This window comes from Crocodylus porosus, unplaced genomic scaffold, assembly GCF_001723895.1.
Source record: "Crocodylus porosus isolate Cpor-Errol unplaced genomic scaffold, CroPor_comp1, whole genome shotgun sequence".
NCBI classification, from domain to species: domain Eukaryota; kingdom Metazoa; phylum Chordata; order Crocodylia; family Crocodylidae; genus Crocodylus; species Crocodylus porosus.
In genome coordinates this window covers 32,491,485-32,510,203 of record NW_017728914.1, presented here as the reverse complement: position 1 = coordinate 32,510,203, position 18,719 = coordinate 32,491,485, and the positions used below count along the sequence as shown (strand labels likewise).

General features: G+C 45.0%; 1 protein-coding gene across 1 annotated transcript in view; it reads left to right on the top strand.

Annotated features, from left to right (window-relative positions):
- The window catches only part of ADAMTS2 (ADAM metallopeptidase with thrombospondin type 1 motif 2), a 236,069-nt gene that overhangs the window by 86,808 nt on the left and 130,542 nt on the right, over nt 1–18,719 (top strand). Inside the window, exon 2 of the mRNA XM_019535184.1 lies at nt 6,671–6,827. Coding sequence (XP_019390729.1) covers nt 6,677–6,827 — 151 coding nt within the window. The 5' untranslated portion in view covers nt 6,671–6,676. The remainder of the gene's footprint in view (nt 1–6,670; nt 6,828–18,719) is intronic.

Genomic DNA, 18,719 nt, shown 5'->3' with positions numbered 1-18,719 from the left:
GTGGTTTCAGTAACCTTCATTTGAATTTAATCACATATTCCAGAGTTACAAAGATTTGTTGGTTCTTTGCTCAGCTAAAGGATTATCTCAAGGATTTTTCAAAATGTTTTGAATTTGTTAGCTGTTCTTTTAATTAAGCAATTGCCAGTAATTAATCAGAAGTGTTTGAGTGATTGATCCATCAGAAAGTTGCATTTAAAAAAAAAAAGTAATCTTCCTTCCCTCATCACATGTTTGTAGGTAGAGAGACAAATCTGTCTTTTGTAGGAATAAGAAAAATCTCTATAAGCTTGTGCTAACAATATAAAAAATGAACCTTAATTAAACTTGAGGCCATAGAATGCGTCCAACTCTGGAGCCTTGAAGGAGAAGGAAGAGCAGTAGCAAGGCGGGTTTACTTTGCTGTGGCCTAGAACATGAAGCTGTGATATGAATGTGAATGAGGAGACAATTAAGTCACTCGCTGAGTGCAGAGCCATGGAGACGTTTAATTAGCTCAAGGAGCTAAAGCTGTAAAACGTGGAGATTGCTGTAGAGTCTAAATATGTGAAGCAGTTTTGCTGCTAAATTAAACTTTTAAAGAATACCTTCTAAATGTGAGAGTGTGTTATGGTGGTTGAGGAAACCAGGAGAGCTGGGCAGTTGTCCCAAACCCAGGTCCTCTATGGAGGACAGGGAGTAGGTCCTGTCCTGGTGCATGGGGCCAGCGGTGTTACTTTTGCAGAAACTCCAGGGCGAAGGTTGAGGCAGAAGTATCTCCTGGAGTGCTTGTAAACCTCGGACACAACAGACCTGCCTGGTGCAGCCACGTTCAGAAATCTGGCTCAGAGATGTCACTGGTAGATGATGCTCACTTTCTGGATTTTTGCTCCACACAAAGTCCGTTGGACCTGATTGCTTCCAATTGAATTTTGCTGGATACTGCATAGATGTGAAAAGAACTTGGATATTGTAAGATCTTATACCATATTTACATGCACCTTTCCCTAGCACATTAGCCTGCCAAAATTGGGGCTTGTGTCTTAAGCAGGCTGATTTTTCTTCTCTAGAACAGAAGCATGGAAGCACTGTTGCAAGATGGCTGCCAGATTTCTGCCTCTGCCAGCCTCAGGGAGCGAGGGAGTAAGCTCACCCATCGGAGCAGAGCTACAGTCAGGGCCGTCCCGGGGGGGGAGGAATCAGGGTGACTGCCCTGGGCCCCGCGCTTTGGGGGGCCCCCAGTCAGTGCTGCATAGGCCCCACCGCAGCTGCCACGTGCTGCCGCTGCTGAACACCACCAGCCCCGCGCACCCCTAGGGCCAGGTCTGGCTACAGTGTTAAAGTTGTTCCAGCCACAGCTGCTGCCATTAGGATCCCCTGCAGCCAGCATTCAGCTGTGACAGGAAAAATCTCTTTTCCTTTATTCTGCCTCCCCAAAACAGTGTGTGTGTTTTATTTGGGGGTGTGTGGTAAGCGAGAAAATACGGTATTATTTCAACTACAGCTTGCATTTCTGTCTGTCTATGCGTGGGACACTCTAAGTATTAAAAAATACAGTTTACCTTCCTTCCTTCTTCCTTTTCTTCCTTACCGTATAACAGGAAAGTCTGTTTTACTTCCTTTACAACTTTTGATCTAAGCCAGTCACTCATACTCTCACTGCCGATTTGAATGTTAACGTTTTTAGAGTGAAATTACGTTGACGCTCATTGGAAACTTGGTGAATACTTGCCACTCATGCATTTGCCCTGCTCTCCTGTAGGATGTAAATGGGGAAAAAAAGAGCAACATTACTTTATACAAGTTCCCTCACATTGCTAATAATCTTAGGCATCTGTTATAATCATGGCTAATAAAATCTGGAGAACAACTTGCTGTGTGTGTGTGTACACGTGTATATTCTAGCTCCTTAAGATTGCAACCTGTTTACTGTTATAAACCCAGTTTTGCTCTATCTTCTCCCTTCCCAGGGAAAGACAGGGCAGTCGCAAAAGTGCTAGGCTTGAATTTTTCTACCAAGTCCTGAATTAAATTATGCATGAGGTCCTTGGTTTAGGACAGTAAAATGCATTCTGCAGACAACCTTCCAACTTGAATACAAAATATGGGGGGAGGGAGGAACCAGGAGTGAGATCCATGTTACGGTGCTGGACTCTGAAAAATGCAATTTAATGTATAGGACAAAGGGATGGCCTTCATCAGGTGCTAATTTGGCACTGGCTGCAGTGTGGCCTGCAGAAAGCAGTCGGGTGGTTTTGGTGTTGCCTGATGGAGGACTTTGGGGGGTGGGGAGACTGGCACTCAAGCCATGACTCTGCTGCACACTTGCAGTGCCCTACAAAACTCATGGCACTGCTTGCTGTATTCTCCAGAACTGGAAGCAGTGCAGATGCATTTGTGATGTGCTACATTCAGGCTGATTATCCTGGTTCAGAAATAGCCTGTGCAGAGCATGAGGGAGCCACGGCCAGGCCCAGCATGATGGTCATTAGCCCATTTGTAGGGCCGTGTGACTGCAGCTTCTGCTTTGGGACGTGGGGCGTGTATAACAGTACCGTGTCTGGACAAGCCGTGGGCTAGTTCATGATGTAGACAGGCCCCTGTAATCAAAGCCTGCCGCTGGCTGCAGGGAGGAGAGAGGAGACCGGCAGGTGCTGCCCAGGGGATGGGATGTGGGAAATGCTGTAGTGCGGCTGGGGAGCTGGGTGGAGGAGGGCCCCTGATGCTGGCAGGATGGGAGACCGTCACAGCCCGGTGGTCCTTCAGAGCCTTGTCGGCTCCTGCTGGCAAGTGTTAGGGAGGTGCGCTGGAGCTTCATACCCTAAACCTCGAGGATGAGCGCTAGTAAGCTTGACAGCCCCTGCATCCTCTAGCCCCACATGTCGTAGTAGATTCATTAGGGACCCATCCGTGCTACTAATTGGCTAGAATGATTCCACCATCCCCTCCCCACACTTTCCTTGTCACACTTCCACGGTGTGACTTGGATTCCCAAATAGCTCTCTCGGCAACCTGAGCAGGGGTTTTGATTCTCCAAAGTGCAGTTTCCTTGTGATGAAGTACCTCCTTCTGCTGTGCTCTTTAATGCATATTAATGAGCACTAAGCAGTGCTTGACTTGAGTAATTTGCAGTCGGGATGGGAAGCCTTTAGCAGAAGGGCCCGGGGGCATCCTACCTGGGGAAATATTTGCAAAGAACGGGCCATTTGATACGCTTTGGCACATTCCAAAGGCGCATGCTTTTTCTTTTTTTTAGTATTTTTATAAGTCAGGGGATAAATCGCTCCTGGCAGGGAAGTTTTAGCAATATCCTTTCCCTGCATCCCCCTTCAGTTTGAATATAAATGTCCCAAGAGAAAGGAGCAGGGTGGGGGAGAGAAGAGTCGGCTCAACATTTCTACCAGCTTTTAAATTTGTTTCTGTGGCAGAGGCTGAGTTCCACATCTGGTCCTGAATTACCCAGCATTTTCCTGGAGTAGATCATAGTAAACGGGGGGCATTGAGTGCACAACCGACCTGGATGTGGACTGAAGACGAACCGATGGGTGGGATAGCAAGAGCGCTGCTTGGGAGCTCTTCATCTGACAACGTGGCCACTCTCCTGCGGTCAAAAGGTTGATGACGACCTTTTACCATTTTCAGTTGATAAGGTCCAAGGGCCCATCCTGCTTTTGTTTCCCCTGGGGGAAATCCAGCAACTCTCCAGAGATTTTTTTTTAAATTTTCCCTCGTCTATGAAACCAAAAGCAGAAACTGGCCGAAACCCTTACAACTTTTGTCAGAAAATCTTGATTCCCCAACCTCAACGGACATGGGTCACGCTGCTCTGGTGCCGTGTGGGACTTTGGTGGCCTTGTTCCCCCTTCTCCCCTGTGTACCATGGCCAGGTCGTTCCAGGACGCACTGCTTCCTCTCTCGGGAGGAGGAAGACCCGGTTCTCCAATGTGAGGGATGTTGTCCAAGAGAGTGGGGAGGAGACTTGAGACACGCTGAAGCATCATGGTGATAAACTTGAAGGCAGAACTGGATTAACCCTTTGGTGTGCCCTAGGCAAATAAACTCATGGGCCGCTACTTTATACTGTATATTTATATTACTTTTTCATTCAATTATTATAATATGTAAAATAAGTGCGACTGGGCCCCTTCGTCACTTAGTCCTGCGACTAGTTTGCCTGTGTGTTAATCCAGCCCTGCTTGAAGGAACTGGAACAGAAAAGACAGTTGTGTAGTGGGTGCTCTGGGCCCCTTCCTCACCACCTTTGATGTGATCGAATGCCAGCCCCAGTTCATACTGGTTCTCTGAAATTCCCATACTGGGGGTGCTCTTGATCTTGCCTGGCCTAGTGCCTGGCCAGGGTAATGCCTGCCTTTTCTCCAGCAGACATGAGGCTTCACTCGGGCTAAACAAACTCCTTTTTCTCTTTCAAGAGATCACAGGTTTGTACTTCCGTCAGATCTGTTCAGCTGGTGATTTCAAGCGCTGCTTCCTTCTGATCCTTGGGTGAGGCAGTTCAGACCCCTCTAAATCGTCTTTGCTGTGCCTTATTGACAACAGGACAGCAGCAGCATTTTCCCTAATGCTGCCGGGTGGACTCTGTATTGTAAACCCCACATGAATTATTAAGGCCCAGCATAATTTGCTTAGTTAATGGCGGGCATAACCGACCTACACATCCATGCATTCTGTACTGTTTAGCTACATACACACAAATTGCTTGCATATATCCCATGGCAGCCAAGCCATATGCACATTTGTTCTTGGTTTAAATATGCTGTTCACATTATATTCCGCACCTCTGTCTGAGCCTGCAAATACTTGCTCCCTTCTCCATCTGTAGTTGTGCATATCATATGCAAAGATTTGAACATTTAGCTCTGGGCATGTATATAGTTTAAAAAAGAAGGAACATTCATTTTGAAAATTTCTTTTTACACATTCCCTTTTACTTGCAGCCTACTCGGTTCAGTGCTTATTTTCTTCATTGTCTTTGCTTCCTCTGACTGCTGAGCCTGTTTCACCTTCCTCGTGTCTGATGTCGAATCTAAATTAGATGAAAAGAATCGCAAGATTTCAAATTCAGTTTGCTCTCTGTACAGGCAGCCTGGTAACAGTCTAAACTGCTTAAATATAATTTTGTTTCTTTAATCCTTCCCTTTCAATCTCTTTTTGTATACATTATAGATATAAAATCTGCAACTGGATATCTTGCCTAATGTACGTTAAGATATGACAAATGAACCTGACATTTTTCCAGGGGGGAAACCAAAGAGCAGGCTGTATTTATAGCAGCGGTAAAAGTAGTTTGCTGTTTGTGGAAAAAAAAAATATTTCAGTATACTTGTACTAAAGCCAAGATATGGCACAGGTTGGGAAATCTCTTGTGCCTAAGTGAGGATGTTGGGAAAATGAACATTGACTTCAAAGGAATCAGAATCGGGGTCCGTGCTGGAGCTCCTAGCACTACGATCTATAGACAACTTGGATTCCCAAGCAGACAAAGAATATGGTTTAAAGGCACAGAAATACTGAGTTGCACGTGCAGCAAGTCTAACGACTGGATAGACAACCATGCTTGACTCTTTAAGTCAACGACTGACAGATTAAACAATGCTGGTTGTGTGGTCAACTTCTGTCTCCTGGTCAGTGTTTTCAAGAATTGTGTTTGCTGCGTTTCATGTTCAGGCTTTCCTTTTACCAAGCTAGAGTTCATTAGTTTTAAGTTCTCAAATGTAGCTGAGCAAATGCACACCCAGGAAAATCAAAGAAAGGCAGTTATGCAAGCCAGCTGTTGACTATCCTAACCTCCTGCAGCAGGGCGAGTGCTGCGAAACAACACACATGCTTGAGCTAAAGAGCTAGAAGTGGTTCCACCCAGCTGAAAATGGTAGAAGGATTTTTTTTTGTAGTTTGTTTCTTTCTGCTTAATGAATTACACGCTGCTGTAGTTAGCAGTGGACATGCTGAGAACATTGTGTAAGACTTCTTTTGATGTTTCGTAGAGGAATGAAGTTTTCATTTTCTTTTCATACCAGCATATTTGGTCTAACCTCAGTTTTTAAGCCTTTCTCCCTTAGAAATTGATTGCTCGTAATTGTGTTTTTAACAGTCTACTGGGCTAAGAGGGGTTTTGTGCCAGTACGGTGCCGTGGTCATGTTTATTTGACATGTTGAACGTAAGAAAAATTGCAAAGCCATCATATGAGGCTTAGCACTTCATTGTCTTGCAATGAGCAGAAAGGGGCTGGCTTTGCACTTCTGCACCATGGCACTGTGTATCAGGACCAGCTCGTTACGCTGAATCGATCCTTTGTTTAACAGCAGTGGGTATTTGTATAAACTCTACAGCAGTTTGTGCTAACAAATGACTAAGATGGTCTTAACCATTTTGTTATAGGTGACTTCTGACTGAGAGTCCATTTCCACATACCTGTTCTAGTCCCAAACCTTGCTAATTAGACGCTATTAGAAATCCCTTTGGTCTAGTATTTTACCTTTGTCCTTCCTTGTCAAGTTGAGGAACTGATGCTTCGTTTTGCTCTAATAAAGAATTCACCTTGCTTACTCCCTGCTTTCTAACTGCTCTCTGGAGAGCGCTAAAGTGTGCTTAAGCATATTGTAACTGTTTACTCACAGTGTCTGCTGCATGCACCGTAACGTGAAATGTTCGATCTCTGCCCTGTCACTCTAGGCTGGCATGATTCGCACAGACAAGGACGAGTTCTTCATCGAACCTCTAGAGAAGGGGACTCGGGAGGAGGAGGAAGGCGGCAGAACGCATGTCGTGTATCGCAGAACAACTGCCAAGAGGCCGCTTCCCAGTGAGAACACCGATATCCACCATAAAAGTAAGGCTGAGATGCTAATGACAGCTGATGTATAAAGCATAGTTGAAGACATGCAACCGATGCGCTTTACTACTTCTGGATTTTTTTGTCCTTGAGTGTGGCAATACCCTTTTCTTGGTCTGTGGAAGGGTGTGGGAGTAGCTGAAAGTTTGGGCTAGATTAAAAAAAAGCATTGCAGCTGCCAGAACATTTACCAGGCTGGGGGATCTCTGTTCCTTTTAATACACAAAACCAGACAATATTTTATTTGTGTAAGATGGCCAGCACAAGCCACTCTGAGTCTTTAAGCCCCATGTAAAAGCAGACAGAGCAGCAATGTTGGGGATAGGCACATACTGGGGAAACGACGCTCTCACTGGCTCTGCAATGGCCCACTTGGAAGGCTGCAGTACAGACATGGTGCCTGGGCTTTGTGTTGGCACCTTCTTATTCCCAAAAGGAAAATGAGTTGCCATATCTTCAGGTGTAGACGTGGAGCTGCCACAGAAGAGCGTGCTAAGCTCTGCCCACATCAGATACCAAAGTGAGATTTCACTCACCGCAGATGTGGCAAATTTCTGTGTGTTTTGCCATGTCCAAAGAGGCCCTTTGTAGCGGAGGTCAAAATGCACTTCACAGCAGAGCCTGACGTAGCCGCAGGCGCAGTTGGCAGGAGCTTAAGCCCCTGCTCCTGGAATCGTGATGGAAGCTGCTGTATTGTGAGCGTTTATAATCTTACTGCAGTGTTGGAAAATAGCTCTGAGTTGCTCAGTTTCTTTTTAAACAAAAGAGACTTAATGTTATTCACACCTTATGGCAGTATTTTTGTTTTTAGATGGTAAAAATTCCTCAGAAGTAAGGGTCTGGTATACAGATAGCACAAATCATATTTCAGTTTGGGCAACTTGACTGAAATTATTGGCACACTGTTCCTGCTAAAAGAAGACCCCTGACACTAATATCTCAAAACACCTCAATAAAATGTTAAGACCTAGACCATTGCTTTCTCTCCTGGAGCTATCTGAAACATAACACTACTGCAGCAAACTCTGGAGCACGGCCGACCAGTAACAACAGCTGAAACGGCGATTGTGCTGCAGCCCTAGTACTTGCCTGTGAATGTATTTATTTAGTGTAGGTGGTTTTGGCATATTATTCCCGCCATCTTACAGTGATGTCATCACCGGTGTGAAGAGCTTGAAGGCCACCGGGTAGCATGTTAAATAGACACTAGTCAACAATGCGGGGCATGGTTTGAACTTGTCCACAAGTGCGTTTGTTGTCATTGTGAAGGCCTCATTGGTATAGGGTTCAGGCACAGTGACCCTGTCCAGTTTGAAAATGGTTGAGAAGTGCCCAATGACGGCATGGCCAGCTAAATTCTGGTTAACTAACTGTAGGGTCAGAAATGATGTACTGATCCCAGAAGGAGGTCATTGGTTTGTTGTCTCCAAGAGCTAGTTTGGTTGGCCAGGTAGACTTGAAAGTGTTGACAACTAGTAATAGTTTGACTAGACAAGCAACCCAATGTGGCAGAATTCCTGATATTTTTGCCAGAAGTCTGGTATGCCAGACAGTATCATACGCTGCTGTTAAATTGAGGAAGACAACATCAGTCTTCAGGTTTTTCTGAAGGCTGTTATAAGTGGTTAAGGCTAGAAATTGGTTGCATGTGCTCCAGCCATGGTGAAATCCCCTTTCATCTGGGCTTAGGGCAGGATCAATTACTGGAGAAATATATTGCAGAAATAGTCTCTCAAGTGTCTTGTAGCAGACATGCAGGAGGAAGATTGGTTGGTAACTTCCTGCTGATTGTGGGTCTTTGCCAGGCTTGAGTAGGCCAACAATTTTTGCTCAGCACGATGCCGATGGAATTCGTCCTTCATGCATAATACAGTTGAAGAAGAGTCGAGGCCAATTATGAGCTCGAGGACCAAGATGTTTCAGAAACTGAGTGCCTGTTGTCATAGCCAGTTGTGGTGCCAGATTTTAATTTGCACAGCACAGCATCAAGTTCTTTTGGTGAAAATGTTTGTGGAGGATCTGGGTTCTGAACATTTTGATGGAAATGACGCCGTTCTTCATGTATTCTTTGCTCAAAATCCTTCTTGTTATGGGGGCTCTTGCCACTTTCAGGAGGTGGCTAGCAACAGCATTGGCCAACACAGACGATCGAGTTTGGGCTGGGGGACATTGAGCTGCTCCCAGGCGGCGAATGAGACCCCAGCTCTTCTAACTGGAGTGGCAGAAATTAGCTCATGAAGTTGAGTTCTCCCAGCGGTTCTGACGAGCAGCATCTAGTGATTCAAGAAGGTGATTGGCGATATCTGGATCTCCAGATTTTTCATACTCATCTGGTAGAGCAGCACACTCTCCATCCAAGCAAGGAGTGTACAGGGGGTAAAATCCTTTGGGTACAGAGGATTGCACTGCTTTATAGAGGGCACCACGGAAATGCATATAGGCTTCATCAACTGGGATGTTTTGCCGTGGGATGGTAACAATGGATTGTTCAACAGTCTCCATGAATAGGGACCAGTTGGCTTTCCTGAAGCTCCACCTGGATTTTCTTTTACATGTAATGATCAGGAGTTGTAGACCAATGTGGATGAGTGATGGACGGGGTTGGCTGTGTGGAAAGTCCTCGAGAACAATGCAGGATGCTCGCTGTGGGTGGTTGTTGACTGATATAACCCAGCATATGTCTTGAGAATAATCTTAGTCCCATCTTGCTGAGCGGAAGGTGTCATGCTGTTTAGAGTCACGGATCAGGGCAAGGTCATTCAGAGTCTGTGAATGAAAGCACATTATGTTTCAATGTTTGTACGGTGCCTACCACATGGGAGTCCTGGTTCATGACAGGGGCTGTTGGGTGCTGCCAAGATGTTATAGGGATTAGTAGCAGCAGTTTATCTCACCGCCTCCTGGGATCTCAGAGAAGACAGGAGCTAACGTGAATCTAACTTAAACCAAGGCAATGGGGAATTTACCACTTTTCCTAGGGTTTTAGAGGTGCCCATTGATGTTGCTCTTGGAAGGTCCTATGGTCTCTTACAATAGAGCTGGTTTCTAGAGCAGTGCCGTTATGATACCCCTGTCATGAGATCCTGGTGCACCATAAGCAATTGGTATTATGCTTATACTTTTCATGCCCTGGATTTTCTTCAGTTCCTACCATAACCAATTCTGTTTGTCACATTTTTTCTTGCCTTTTCCATGGGACATTTCTATCAAAGGGAAAGGAAAAGCCTGTGATGAAGCACCATCCCTCCTCCTCCTTTACAGCCCCCATAGCTCATCTTAAGTGCCTATCTTGCTAAAAGTCACAATTGAAAAATCCCATAATGTGTTTAAAATGAATCTCTACAGTATCTTTCCTACTTGTACTCTGTACTTCTTGCAGGGGGCCCAGCATACACTATGGCCAACTTTGTCATGCCATACTTCATGTTTGTCTCTAGCCAGCTTGGTACAGTCCGTTAGATAACTGATAGTTTCTGCTGCCTGGCCAAATACTCTGCATTTTGGACTCGCATCTTTCTTGCCATCTGCCTTTGCTGTAACATTAGTAGTAGTGATGATAATAATAATAATAAGTAAACTGCTAAACTACAATTAAGAAATAGGAAGCATTATTAATGACAACGGGAGCCATTATCATTTGGAAACTGGGAGTTTATTTGAATGAATGAAGAGCTCAGTCTCAGGTATTGCTGACTGGCTTTCGCAGAGATGGCTGTAATTCCTCTGACTTCAGTGTTTTGACTGCATCCGAAATGGGAACAGAAAAATCAAGGAAAAAAGTTCGAAAAGTTTGCAAACTGCCTTCCATTTTTTGAGCAGCTATTGAACTAATTGACAGTTTTCAAATGTTTAAAAAGAAGGAAAAATTGCAAGAATTTTAAAAATAAATTTCCCTTTTCTTTTTTTAAAAAAAAATCTATATGTAAGTCTGTGTTAGAGATGTTTGCATTTGGTTTCTCCATTTATATCTGGTTTCCTGTCTTTACTGGAAAGAGGCAGCTTGACATACAGGTGAAAACTGTTAGCTCTGCACCCAGGCTTTCCAGGGTTTTAACAGGTATATAAAGAAAAGAACTGGCTAGTATTTAAAGGAAAATACCAGCCTTTGCTCACTCTCTGGGCACTCCTGTCTGTTCAGTCTTTTATCCATAACCGTGCCAATCCACCTGCCTGAACTGACGTGCGGGGCAGGATACACCTCTACCGGATTCTGCCTTTTAACCTTTGGTGTGAACCTGAAACGCCACATGCTGCACACGGGCCGCCCGCCCAGCCTAAATTCCAAGTGGACCCAGTGAAACGTGTCTGTTTTGTTAGGAAACAAACCAGTGTGCCCTGCCTCATCCCAGGACCTCTAACTATTGTCTTCTCCGTGATGGATGAGCTCTTTCCCTCTCCCTCTTCCTATTTTTCCCCCTTTCTCTTTCTTTCTCTCAGAGGCTTCTTTGGTCCTTTCGGTATCGCTAGGGGGAAACAGAAGGCCCGCGTGCCCCCAGCCTTCACAAGCAATGGGCTGGCAAAGACACCTCAGGCCCTGCTGCTGCAAGTCCTTCAAACTTCGGAGGTTGAAAGGGCTCCATATGTTCTGGGAGCATCTGAGCCCTCTCCTGCTTTTTCTTGAAGATTTCAGAGGCCATAGATAGAGCTTTGCGTCTTCCAGGTGGTAATTGCGTCTTGTTCCCGAGGTGGTAATTGCAAGTAGAAGAGAGGGTGCCAGGGTCAGCTGGTTGAGTAGGTGAAGAAAGGGAGATCCCTGGCCTTAAACTCAGCCATGCAGATCTTTTGATCCTGGACGTGTCCCTGGACTCCACCTCTTGTTTCTAGGCAGTCTGTTCAAACTGAATTGCCATGAACATTTCTCCTGCTTGCCTGACTATCTTACCAAAGTGATTTGCTTTAAGGAACAGGCTTACAGAGTGAATTTTATTTAGTTTTTCAGTTTGCTTTTTTTACAGATTGTTTCTCTTCTCCTTCAGCTGCATATTTTTATTGGTTTTCCACATCTTCTCAGTCCATACAAACTCCAGCTCAGAGTTTCTAAGTGAAGATCAGCATATAGCCTCGATTAACATATGTCAAAATGTTTCATCGACTGTCAGCCTAGAAATCTGCGCTGTAGTGTGCTTCCAGAAAAACCCTAAAGCAATGGACCAGTTTTAAAGAAACATTCACTAGTGTTTTCTGTATGTTGTAGTCCTTAAAATCCACTGTGGGAGGTGACTACATTGTTGCCAAATCTCTGAGTTTTGTTGAAAGTCGAATGGTACTTGGTGAGTTTTTTAAAAGCCCAAGTTTTACAAGTCATGTGAATATGTGAGAATTTCAGCTTCCATGTGAAAAGGGAAAGTTTTTATGATAGCTGCATAGAAATGATCATAAATATGATCCCAAAGGCTCAGAAACCGCAAACAGATGTTTTTACTTTTTTTAATCTCTTGATTTAAGCCAAACTCATGACTTGGGGAGAGGACGTGACTCATGACTTTTGAATTCTTGGGTTTGTATATTTAATTTGTCTTTCTCAATGCTCCCGATCCTGGCAGGGGTACATCCAGAGGGGATGCAGTGACGTGCTTGCACTCCTCTTTTGGACCATACTGCAGGAGCAGCAGCCAGGGACTAGTTTAAAGGCCCTGAAACAGGTAAGACACTGGGCCATTCCTTCCCTCTCCTGCCTGCTTCTGCTGTGACCTCCAGAGGACCAGAGATGGAGAGAGCGCCAGAGCTTCCAGTCAGGCTATGTGGGGAGCTGGGCTTGGCTGGAGACAGCAGTAATGGCAGTTTCCCCTCCCTGCCCAGTCCCCGCCAGGTGTTTCCCACCAACCTGGGACCAGTCACAGGGAGGGGAACAGACCTGCCGCTGCTGCTGCTGTCCCCAGCGGAGCCTGGCTCTCCGCGCAACTCCCTGCAGCCCCATCTGGAATGGGGCAGGAGTGGCCAGGACAGCAGTAGTGGCACTGGGTGGGTCCCCCCCTTCTTGCACCCAGAGCCATGAGTTGGAAAGGTGAGGGGCAGGAATGGGCGGGGAGGAGAAGAGAGGTGCCATGAGCACAGAGGGGAAGGGAGGGTGTGCTGAGAGCGAGGAGGTGGGATTCTTACCTGATTTGGGGACTTAGTTCCTGACTGCTGCTACTGCAGCATAGTCTGTCCATCCCAGGGTGGGAGAGGCTGGGAGTTGCTGGTCACTGCTCCTACACTCCTACACTTTTTAAAAATCTCGGGTCACCGTACAGCCCCTGGAAGCCTGGCCGCAGAAGTGGGGGGCTACACTGGTCACTACTGAAGCCTTGCTGGGTTTGCCCCTAGTTACTTCCGAGTGTGGGATCTACACCCTCAGAACAGGGAGATTTGTACGTAGCTCCTGTACAGCCTGGCCCCATGTTCTGGGCTGAGGCACTTGAGACGCTACTGCCCAGGCTTATGTCCTGGTGCAACGCAGGCAGCTTTGGTGCTGCCGTAGATCTGGGTCCAACTGTCTGGGACACCCACGGAAGAGAACTGCAGCGAATGGGAGATGCCAGGAGCAGGGTTTGGGTAGCAATGTCATTTGGTGTCTTGTTTTTGGTGTCCGCAGAAATCGCATATAAAAGGAGAAGTCACATTTGTTTGGCCTTGATCATGAATTTTGCATTATGATCTCCACCAGATTCTGTAAAGAGAGCTTGAGAGCAGTGTTTTCTAACGTTTGCATCCATACTCCCCTACCTCTTTTGTCTTTATAGCAAGGGAAATGGGAATTTTATTCCATCTGCTAAGAAAATCAGACCCCTAAGCACAGAGGCTATCAGGGTATTTGCCTTCATGTATGAAGGTTTTTTAAGACATGGAACGCACTGGGAGAGAGTAGATGTGAAAAAAATGGCAAAGATGTATCTGATTTCAGGAAATTTTAGATTTTCTTCTGAGTTTAAACAAAACACTATCAGCTTATTAGGAAAACACAAATATTAGTTTCCAGTAACTTAAATTATTGAGTTTTGGTTTTGGCAGGATCATCTGTTTTTTGGCAAGAAGACAATGGGCTAAAGAGTACAATGTTTCAACCCATTTTCTCCCTTTACTTTCTCACACAGAGCTATTATTAATCTACTGGAGAAATTAAAGCCTCATGTTTTAGATGAGCAATAATTTTCTAAGTTCAAGCTGTATGTTAGCACTGTAGAAACTCATTCTATTTAACCAAAGCATGGACTTTTTTTTTTTGGGAAAGGGGCCGAAGTACTTTCATATGCTGGTTTTTGTCAGAGGTAAATTGTTAAACTGTGGCAGGAATAAATTCTGCATTTCCTGTTGATTGTATGTTTCTTAATACTTACATGCATATAAGAAGTTTGTTATCTTTGGATTTAAAATCAGCAACACAGTGGGTATCTTAAAATATTTATACTCTTTTTTGAAAAATGGTAGCATTTGTAATGGCATTTGTAAATGCTTGACAGTGGTAAAACAGTTCTACACAGCAGCCCTTTTGAAATGTACCTATTGTGTTACTTCTTTTTTCTGACTTTGACATATCCCATCCTTATGTTCACATGTTCTTTACCTGTGAGAGAGACTATCGTTAATATAATGACGACATGTGAAAACTCAAGGGTTTAATTTTGTTCATGCACAAGTGTGTTGTGGTTAAAGCTAGATTGAAAATCAGGTCCGTAGAAAGAATATTTTTATAGCACACATAGCCAGCTGAACCATTGTGGCCAATATTACAGTAGTTGTGATCAATTGAAAGGAAACAGTTATGCTAAGATTTTACATAAAGTTTGCATTCTGCCTTAAAATCATGCCATAAATATACCACAGCTGTCTAGGTTTCAAGCAGATTTTGATTGTACTGCTTGACTGAGAGGCAGAGATTTCGATTTTAATTGACAGATATACTTACTATGCAGATAAATTGTTCCTTGTTAAGGTAATCCTTTATTATGGAACTAGGCTACAATTTAATTAATCAGAATCACTTTGGAACAGACAGATCATATTTGCCACAACTGCCTCCAAAATCCCTTGGAATTTCCAGAGGTTGTTGAAAGACTCACGGGCCACGACAAGCGTATGCCTGAAAACACCCGGTCTCCTGTAGTCTTGTGACCCATATGCCGGCAAGTACTGGGTACTTGGGCCTAGAGTCCTTGCCTACAAACCCGCTGTGGCTGAAGAGTTCTGGAGCAGGGACCTGCTCATCCCCTGTAGCTCTTTCCAAGCCCTGCACCTCCATTGCCCAGCTGGAACTTGGAGTTGGGACTTGCTGCTGCCCGGGACAGTTCCCAGGCCCCGCTCTGCAGTTGTGGGGTGGGGGCTGAGGAGTAGCGGTGTGCAAAGTGGACAGTATTCAATTTGGATTCAGCCCAATTTGGGGGACAGTGATTGGATTCGCTGATTTGGATCATTGTCCTGATTCGATTTGGCTGAATTGGAATTTAAAGATTCAATTCTGATTCGGAGAATCAGTGATTCAGCCATAGATACAGCTTTACATGTTTTTTCTATGTACCTCAAGGTACCAGGTGCAGCTTATGAATGCTGAGATGGTGGAGTGGATAGAGCATCCCATGGGAGCATGGGGGAACGCGGTGGGGGTACATCCGGTCCACTTCTGGGTCCGCTGCAGAGCATGAGGGGGACACCCCCCCAGTGCCTCCCTGGCTCAGTGATCAGCCATGGGGGGACCCCAGGTGCCCCCCCAGTCCCAGGAGGCACCAGTCACCGAGCTGGGGGGCAGAGGGGGTCCCCCATGTGCTTGTGTTGGACCTGGAAGTGGACCGGAAGTACTTCTGGTCCACTTCCCAGTCCACTGCAGAGTGCGCGGGGGGCCTCCCCTCCCCGTGCGCTTCCATGGGACGCTCTATCCACCCCACCATCTCAGCATTCACAATCCATGCCTGGTACCTCGATGTACGTTGAAAAATCATATAAAGCTGTGTCTATGGCCGAATCGTCGAATCTCTCCGAATCGATTCAGAGGCTTCCGCTTTGATTTGGAGAGATTAATGGGTGTCCTGATTTGATTCAGATTTGGAGACTCAGCCACTGAATGGGGCCAGATCTCCTCCGAATTGAAACAGTAACCAAAGCTTCGCGCAGTTCTACTGAGGAGCCTGTTCCCTGCCCAGCTCCTGCTCCATGATCGCAATTACAGCGCTGTGGCTGAGAACGATCTCCCCAGCCTCTGCTCTGCAATTGTGACCTGGGAGCAGGGGCTCGGAGCTCACTGCTGGCAGGGCATGGTCTCGTCCTGGGCTCTGGTGCTCCAGCAGCATCCAGCTCCCGGGGACAGGGAGCAATCCCTTGCCCTGCTGCCCAGCTGACTGGGAGCAAGCTTGCTCCCAGTTGGCTGTCTACATGCACCATACAGCACAGTAAGTAATCGGGAAGAAGTTTGCTACATTTTATTTACTGGTAGCACATTTAGTCATGATTAGAGCCAAGTACTGCGCAGTAAGCGATCGCACGTGTAGATGGTGATGCTTACGGTGCAGCAATTGGCCCTAATCACGAGTAAAGCGTATCTTGTGGATGCGCCCACTGAGGCATAGCATTAGTTCTGTTTCAGAGCTGTCTGCTGATACAGTCCTCCTTCAATTTGACCACATTCAAGTGGTCAGGACCATCTGTGTGTTTATGGTCCCGTGATGCAGATGCTAGGCAAGGAATGTCCAAACTGTGGAGCTGCGCAGGGAGTCTGCTCTCTGGTGCGTTCGGCCAGAGGAATTGAAGATAATAGTCGATAGACACAGGTTCATAGGCACAATAATGTATCACAATAATTAATAACCGTACTACCCAGGCATGCTCTGGGGGCAGCCATTTTAATGTGTGTTGCTTGTGGAGAAGAGCGCTGGGATTGGGAGGGACTGGCGAGAAAACGTGTTGGGTGGAATAAGCAACTCTTCTTGTTCTGTTACAAAAAGTCGTAAAAATGTAGCCTCTGTCTCTCATTTGTACAGTGCAAGTCTCCAGTTATTTGAAGTTCGGTATTGTTCTCCATCTGGAAGCGTGCAATTGGTTTTAAATCATTTTTGACATAATTGGGCACATCCAAACATTTACAAGTCTTCACTAGGCACTGTGAGGCGTTGCTTGATTCATGTATTTTTGAGGTCTACTATTATTTCCTTATTTTGTGGTTAACAGCACAGTCCCAGGCATCTACAAGTCAGGCAAAGAAACAAGTGATTGCCGCCCTGCAGAAAAATAGGCACCAGGCATATTTTAGGTGAGAGAACTCTTGCTTCCATAGAAGCTATTTGGGGAAAATAAATGTTCTTGCTGAGAAAACGACTTGCCAGCCAGCCCTGGGAAGCTGGAGAGAGGGCTTCGTGCTAACTAGCCCCTTCCTCACTTCCATTTAATCACTGCTCTCGAACTTTTCCCAGTCACGCATTCAATTTTTATCACACTTGGGTTGACTTGTTCAATTTAGAGCCAGCCACTGGTGACTGCACGGGGATTTTGGCATAAGTGGCCTCCTCTGACCCACAGCAGAAACTCCTTGAGAGCAAGACTTCTCTCCAACCCTGACTGATCGTGTCCCGTTGAATTATGGTGGTGACTTTTGTACTGGGCCTGTCACCATAGATCTACGAGGAGTGGACTGGGACCTTTTCCTTGCCTCCGACTGATGGTGCATTAGTCAGGTCCCTTCCCCTGAGGCCACATTGCCCAGACTGCAATAAATCTCAGGAAGGGAGAAACCCACGTCAGTTTGGGTGCACCCGGCAAGCACTAAATAGTCAGAAAAGACATAAAAAAGTAAAACATCTGGTAAATAAAGTCATAAAAAGTCAGTTGACGGAGCTCTTGCAGGTTGCAGAGATTATGTTTTGGAGGAAAACTCTTCCATCATAGTCCATCAAACTGTCAATGCCGTTGATTTACTAAAGTATTTAAATTACTTTAAAGAAAGCAATGTGCATTTGTTTTATATTTCTCTGGACTGCCTGAAATGATACATGAATTGGGTAAACCTTGGCTTCTTGCCATTCTAATTTAAAGACGCTATGCCAGTTACCTTTGCAGAGGAATTGTTCCATTAGAAAACTGAAGTTTCTCTAAATTCAATCAATATTTCCTCTCTGTTGATTAATTACTGTTCTCTCATTTTGCAGTCAGTAAGGCAGCAATGACAATATTTTTATCTCCTTCCTGTATCATATGTGCATGATAAATACATCTGTCTTTCTCCTGTCCTGGGTTTTCTTTGAATTTCACTTTGCAGATTCACAGGGCTTTTTCTGGGAAGAGATGGATTGAAAATGTAGTTGTGATTCAACTTTTGAATAAGAAGCAAGATTATACATCTGTGAAAAAACCAAGTCTCCAGGGACCGTTATGAGGCCATGGGATGTCACCATTGCTAACTGCAGATGTACCTGATGAAGCATTTCTTTGCTAGCAAAAGAAAATGGTTTTTGAAGCAGCTTTAACATGAAGTTTTCAGAGTCTTCCAGTTTTTTCTGCTCTCATAACTCAAACAACATTTTTAACGTGTTGATCCATTGTCCATTTTTTCTTACATACAATGAAACTGTAATCTATGATGTCTTGCCTGTTAAATATTCGCTGTGTATAATATTTCATCTTAAAGTACTTGTTTAAACACAGCAGTGGCTTAAAACTTGTTCTGCAATTTAATTTCTAAAATTGGATTCCTTTTTGTCTTTTCATAAGACTCCTTTCACTTTTTTCTCCCGACATCCTGTGACTGAAAAACCCAATAAATACGCAGTAAATTAAATTATTGCCAACATGGTCACTGTTAAGAGAACCACAGATGATGAAATATAAAAGGAAATAAGAGTGGGTAAGGTCTGACAGTTTGATCATTTAAGTGCGGTAAATCAGACGGATGCTTCAACCTGCACTAACTGATACGGCCCATGTGTATGT